The following is a 6,672-nucleotide window of genomic DNA, read 5'->3' as shown; positions in this document are numbered from 1 at the left end:
ATACTCGTAAAAACGCGGTGCTGCCACAGTCGTGCAGCGCGAAAGAACAAAAGAGGCGCCGGTCGCGTAAACAATGCAATCCGAGAGGGAGGAAACGAGAGTGACGGCGCGCGGGGAGAAGGAAGAAGAAGGGAGGGGAGAGGAGTCCAATGTTCGCAGACGAAGGCGGCGCCCGGGCGGGAAACTTGAAATGGACACGGGACAGCACACTCCCCGTCTGGTTATACATATAACCACTATATGATGTTTTCAGTCCTCACACGGAATAAGCAGGACTGTCTCGGTCACAGGACGGAGAAACGTCTTGATCACTCCCCGTGTTGCCGTCTTGATTTCCACCTTTCGCACCTTGCCGTCCGCACTCGCGATAACGTTCACAATGAGTCCCATGGGCCACTCGTTGCGGTGAACCTGGCTGTCTCTCAGGAGGACGAGGTCACCTGCCTTGAGACTCCGCGTTGGGGTCTGCCACTTGCGACGACTCTGCAGGGTGGTAAGGAACTCGCGTCGCCAGCGGCACCAAAAGACGTCGGCCAGCCACTGAACCTGCCGCCACTGTCGCCGATATATATCTTTGTCATTAAAGACTGGTGGCACTGTGTTGCCGCCGACCTTCTGGGTCAGAAGCGTTGCCGGAGTCAGCACTTCCCAGCACTCGGGGTCCGTTGAGACAGGAACGAGGGGTCGTGAATTTATGATCCCTGAGACTTCTGCCAAGAGGGTTACCAAGACTTCGTGAGTAAGGCGACGAGAGGTATTCTCAAGAAGCATGGAGTCCAAAATTCGCCGTGTGACTCCTATCATCCTTTCCCACACTCCTCCCATGTGAGAAGCATGAGGGGGATTGAACACCCAAGTGCATCCATGGTCTGACAGGAATGTTCCTAGCTTCTCGTGGTCTGGGCCAGTGGTGCTCACCTTTAGTTCGGTGCATGCTCCAACAAAATTTGTCCCGCAATCAGACCTCAGTTGCTTTGCCGGGCCCCTTATGGCAAAGAATCTGCGGAGCGCATTAATAAAACTTGAGGTATCCATGCTCTCGATTACTTCAATATGAACAGCACGGATACTCATGCAAGTGAAGAGTACGGCCCACCGTTTACTGTTGGCCTCACCGCCTCTGGTGCGACGAGACGTGACTTGCCACGGGCCAAATACATCTAGTCCGACATAAGTGAAAGGTGGCTCGGTGCTTAGTCTTTCTGCGGGCAGGTCTGCCATCATCTGCTGTAGCTGCCTTCCTCTGAGCTTGCGACATGTAACACAAATGTGTATATATGAGGCGATGCTACGCTTAGCTCCGACGATCCAGAACCCAGCTGCCCTGACTGCTCCCTCAGTGAAGTGGCGTCCTTGATGTTTGACCTGTTCGTGATAATGCCGCACAACCAGGGTGGTGACATGGTGTCGCCCTGGCATGATGATGGGCTTCTGCTCTTGCTGGTCGAAATGGTTGGCCCTGCCCAGTCGGCCACCGATTCTCAAAAGACCGTCGGAATCAACCCATGGATCCAGTCTCCACAGAGGGCTTGACTTCGGTAGTCGCTTTCCTCGTTGCAAGCTTTTGAACTCCTCTGAAAAGGCTTCCTTCTGGACAGATAGAATAATGGCTGCCTTTGCTCGGGCTAGGTGTTCTGCAGAAGGTCGCACTTGGTGAGATGAGCTGTTACGCGGGCAGTTTGACACGTTTTCAGAAGTGCCCCGAATTTTGTCCACTAGCCGTACGAGCGTTCCAACTGCGCGAGTCAGCGTAATCCAACTTGAGAAGCGCTCGAACCGCTTGCTGCCGAGTTGTTTCACGTCCACACTGGTTGCGAGAACATTTGCCTGGGGCCGCACCTCCGTGTCGGAGTCCGCATCGACCAAGTCGAACTTGCCCTTCAATACCTGCGAGCAGTGTTCTTGACGATACAAAAAGTCCGGGCCTGTCAGCCAGGTCGATCCTGCCATCTGAGCCGCTGGCACAGACCTGGTTCCTAGATCCGCAGGGTTCATGTCAGAAGGAACGTAGTGCCATTGGTCTGGCCGTGTAGAGCTCCTTATGCGTTCCACCCTGTTACTGACATACACAAAAAACCTTCGCGTCTCATTATGTATGTAGCCTAGGACGACCTTGCTGTCAGTATAGAAGTTTACAGCATCAAGTTCCATATCTATTTCACGACTGATGAGTTCTGCTAGCTCCACTGCCAAGACTGCGCCGCACAGTTCAAGCCTTGGGATGGTGTGTTCCGGATGCGGTGCTAGCTTAGCCTTTCCTATGACGAACCCGACATGACACGCACCATCTGGATATGTCACTCTGAGGTACGCCACTGCAGCCACAGCTTTCGTTGATGCGTCGGAGAATATGTGCAGTTCCTTCCACTGTGCGGTAGTGAGTGAGGCAGGGGCATAGGTGCGAGGTATGTCCAGCTGCTCGAGTACTTGCAAGGAGTCTTTCCACACCTCCCAGGCGGCTCTCTTTTCGTCAGGAAGTGGGCAGTCCCAGTCGCATGTCAGAGCGACTAGCTCTCGGAGGAGGGACTTTCCTTGAACGATGACTGGAGCAACAAACCCAAGTGGGTCGTACAGGCTATTTACCACTGACAAGACACCGCGCCGAGTGAATGGCTTTTCTTGGAATGGAGTCGTAAATGTGAAGACATCCTTCTTCAGATTCCAAGAAACTCCCAGACTGCGTTGGATCGGCTGTGAGCCATTGCTCAAGTCAAGATCCTTCAAATCGTTGGCACGGTCTTCTTCTGGAAATGCTTCCAACACTGTAGGGCAGTTAGAGGCTATCTTATGGAGCTTAAGGTTCGATGCGGCCAACATCTGTTGCGTGCGGCGTATTAGGCTGATGGCGTCCTCGTCGTTGTAGAGAGACTTCAACCCATCGTCGACATAGAAATCCCTCTCAATGAACTGCCTGACGTCGCTGCCAAATTTTTCCTCTCCTTCTCGTGCTGTTCTCCGCAGCCCGTACGTTGCAACTGCTGGTGAAGGGCTGTTTCCAAACACATGTACCTTCATTCGGTACTCTACCACGTCACTGTAGATGTTGTTGTTGCGGAACCACAGAAATCTCAGATAATTTCGGTGGTCGTCTCGTACCAGGAAGCAGTAGAACATGTGCTTAATGTCCACAGTAATGGCCACTGGCTCTTTCCGGAATCGGATGAGCACCCCAAGCAGGCTGTTGATCATGTCTGGACCGGTAAGCAGCACACTGTTTAGAGACAGGCCCTTAAACTGTGCACTGGAGTCGAACACGACTCGTGTTTCCCCAGGCTTTCGTGGGTGGCAAACACCAAAGATGGGGAGGTACCAACACTCTTCTCCCTCTCGAACCGGTGGAGCTTCCTCGGCGTGGCCGTTCTTGAACATCTTCTCCATGAAGCTCGCGAATTGTTCCCTCAGTTCCGGCTTTCTCTTCAAGGTCCGTTGGACAGCAGTGAGGCGTGACTCGGCCAAGCACTTGTTATTCGGAAGCCAAGGTCTTGGACAACGAAATGGAAGAGGTGCTACCCAACTGTTGGATTCGTCCCTTGAGAACTCGTCATCCATCAGCTTCAAGAACTTCCTGTCCTCGACGGAAAGGGAAGGTCTGTTGTCATCCTTCGTTGTGTGGAACAGCGTTTCAGCGACCCCATCGCCACAGCGGTCTTTCCTAGCAGCGTTCTGAGCTGGTTGGAAGCAGTTTGTCGACCCTTGCGTGTCAGCGAGCTTCTCCTTGGCAAGAAAATGATTCTGGCATGGCTCGAAAATGGAGGGACGTCCATTTTCAAGGACGTTTGTTTTGAGGTTGCTCACAGAGTCCGGTGGGCGACTTCGACTTATGCAGACATTCCCCACGATGACCCATCCCAGATCCAGTCTCTGAGCAAATGGAGCATCGGCCGGTCCGTTGCGCTGTTGTCGAACCTTGTGTACTCTGAGGATATCTCTCCCGAGGAGAAGTAGAATCTTGGCCTCTGGGTCCAAACGAGGAATGAATTTAGCTACAGCTCTGAGATGGGGGTGATGCGATGCCACTTCCGGTGTTGGAATCTCGTTCCTGTTGTTAGGCATCTCGTTGCACTCGATGAGCGTTGGCAAGGGTAGCTTCACGGAGCCATGAATGTCCTCAATGAGAAAGCCGGATGCTCTTCTTCCTATCGCCTCTGCAGTTCCAGCACATGTCCTTAGAGTGTAGGGGGAACTGTCACCATTGAGCCCGAAAATGTCGAAGAACTCTGTTCTTGCAAGGGACCTGTTGCTCTGGTCGTCTAAGATGGCATACATTTTTTCAGTGTTGTGAGGCTGAGTCGGGTGACTAACTTTCACCAAGCAGATCTTAGAGCAGGATTTGCCACCGCCGCTTTGACCGCAGACCTCCGTACACTTTGATGACACTTCAAGTGCGGAATCTTGGTCTCGACCTACATCTTCAGAGTCGTGATGAGCTGCAGGAGACTTATGGTTGACATTTCCGGCATGAAGTGCTGTGGCATGCCTCTCGCTACCACAATCGTCACATTTGAGAACTGTTTTACAGTCTCTTGCAAAGTGGTCTGTTGAAGCGCAGCACCTGAAGCATATTCCATAATTTTTCAGCAGAGATTTTCGTTCATCCAGCGGTTTTTCTCGGAAAGTACGACACTTCCGGAGGGGGTGAGGCTTCCTGTGCAGAGGACAATACTTGGTTGTATCATGCCACTTTGGTGCGTTTGAGGGCGGATGGTCGGTGCTTGCTTCCACGTCCGTCAGTTGCACTGAGATGGGCGTTCTTCTCGTGCCGTCATTCGCAGCCCATCTGTCTGCTCTTGGGAGCCTTGAAGGGGTGCCACTTGCAGTGTTGAGTTTGAAGCTAGGATCATTTCTCGTTTTCGCTTGGTCCCTGATAAAGCTGGCAAAGAACGAAAAAGGGGGAAAGGCGACCCGATGATCTCGTTTGTACTTCGATCCTTTCGCTATCCACATGTCTTGCAAGCGCTGCGGCAGTTTTTCTACGATGGGGTTTACCCCTCTTGCCGTGTCCAGATAGGAAAGCCCAGTCAGCTGAGGGTCACATTTTGCAGCCTCAACTTCAAGAAGCAGGTCTCCCAGCTCTCTCAGTTTCTCGGTGTCCTTGTCGGACAGTCTGGGGAAACTTGCGATTCTCCTGAAGATGGCCTCTTCTATAATTTCCGGACGACCATAGCATTCCTCAAGTCTTTCCCAAACTACATCTAACCCGGCTTCGGGGCAGTCGACGTGCACGGAACGCAGCCGCTTTGCATAGCTCGACGACTCGGCACCAAGCCATTTCACGAGAAGATCAAGTTCTTCGCTTGCCGTAACCTCGAGAGTCCGTGTCATTCCCTTGAATGTAGATTTCCACGCCCGGTAGTTCTCAGGGCAGTCGTCAAACTTCGTAAGTGAAGTACTCACAAGGTCGCGTCGAATCAGATACTTTGCCATGGCGGTCAGTTCTGGGGCGTTAGCTTCATCTCCCTGCTGACGAGCAACGTTCTGGGCGATTCCTTGGTTGTGAGCGCTAGGAGTGCATGGAGCGTGGTCTTCAGCTGCTTCATCAACGTTCTGAAAGACGTAATGCTCTCCGCCGTCATGCCGCTGCGATTGCTGGCGCGGGCCAATGCGCACGTGAGCCTGGTCAAGCACGTAGTCAAAGGTACGTTGAGCGCGGTCTTCGGATGCCTCCTCCACAGTCCGACAGATGTGATGCTCCCCGCCGTGCTGATCTACGGCAGCCTCCAGGATCTCTGCTTGTGCTTCCGCGGCGGCCGCTTCTCTATCCAACTGCAACACATGTAACTCGGTGTCTAGCTCGACTTTCTTGCGTTCGATCTCCGCGGCCGCATTTTTCTCTTGTTCTTCGAGTTTGGCCTTTTCCAGTTTCACCGCGGCTTCTTTCTTCATAAGAGAAGCCTGCACTCGCGCCGCGGCGGCCTCCGCTCTTGCTCTGGCGGCGAGCATGCTTGGCGTTGTCGAGGCGGTCGAACGCTCCGAACGGGCTGAGCGCGACGAATGCCGTGACTGCACAGAGCTTGCCATTTTCTCAGAGCATGCGAGACGAGATTGGTCCGGACTCACTTGAGCAGCGGGCGACTTGCGGTCTTGCGACGCCATGCCGTGTGTGGCTGCGAGGCGAAAACGGAGCTTCGCAGCGCGGAGCCAGCGAGCCGAGCCGCCTAAGCCTAGGCGCTTTGGAGACGCGCGTGAGATGCCGACTCGGCGTTCATCGCGTTTTTACTGTTCCGATTCCGTGGCACGCGTTGGGGCTGCGGCCACTCCTCAGATAGTTAACGAGTCGCAAACACCAAGAAAATTAAAACTTTATCCTGTGCATTTACATACTCGTAAAAACGCGGTGCTGCCACAGTCGTGCAGCGCGAAAGAACAAAAGAGGCGCCGGTCGCGTAAACAATGCAATCCGAGAGGGAGGAAACGAGAGTGACGGCGCGCGGGGAGAAGGAAGAAGAAGGGAGGGGAGAGGAGTCCAATGTTCGCAGACGAAGGCGGCGCCCGGGCGGGAAACTTGAAATGGACACGGGACAGCACAGTGCGTGCTCCAGTCCGGCGGTGGCCCGGCTTAGCACTTCACCATATTGTGAAGACTGGGCCGGCTAACGGACATATCGTTTCCTATACGCACAAGGTGAGTACCCCATTTGCTACGAAATTTATTCGTGTCATTTATAACCTCGA

The 6,672-nt window shown here is 53.6% G+C and overlaps 1 protein-coding gene across 1 annotated transcript; it reads right to left on the bottom strand.

Moving 5' to 3' along the window:
* Positions 1-249: 249 nt before the first annotated feature.
* LOC142588876 (uncharacterized) lies at positions 250-6,093 on the bottom strand. The gene has a single exon (XM_075700694.1). The coding sequence runs from the start codon at positions 6,091-6,093 to the stop codon at positions 250-252; it is 5,844 nt and encodes a 1,947-aa protein (XP_075556809.1).
* Between the last annotated feature and the right edge of the window lie 579 nt (positions 6,094-6,672).

This window comes from Dermacentor variabilis, chromosome 7 (genome assembly GCF_050947875.1).
Source record: "Dermacentor variabilis isolate Ectoservices chromosome 7, ASM5094787v1, whole genome shotgun sequence".
NCBI lineage: Eukaryota > Metazoa > Arthropoda > Arachnida > Ixodida > Ixodidae > Dermacentor > Dermacentor variabilis.
Note: the sequence above shows the minus strand (reverse complement) of the source record. Positions and strands in the feature narration are given on the sequence as shown.

Excerpts from the sequence above, each read along its gene's own strand:
- LOC142588876 (XM_075700694.1), bottom strand. The coding sequence starts at position 6,093 with ATGGCGTCGCAAGACCGCAAGTCGCCCGCTGCTCAAGTGAGTCCGGAC.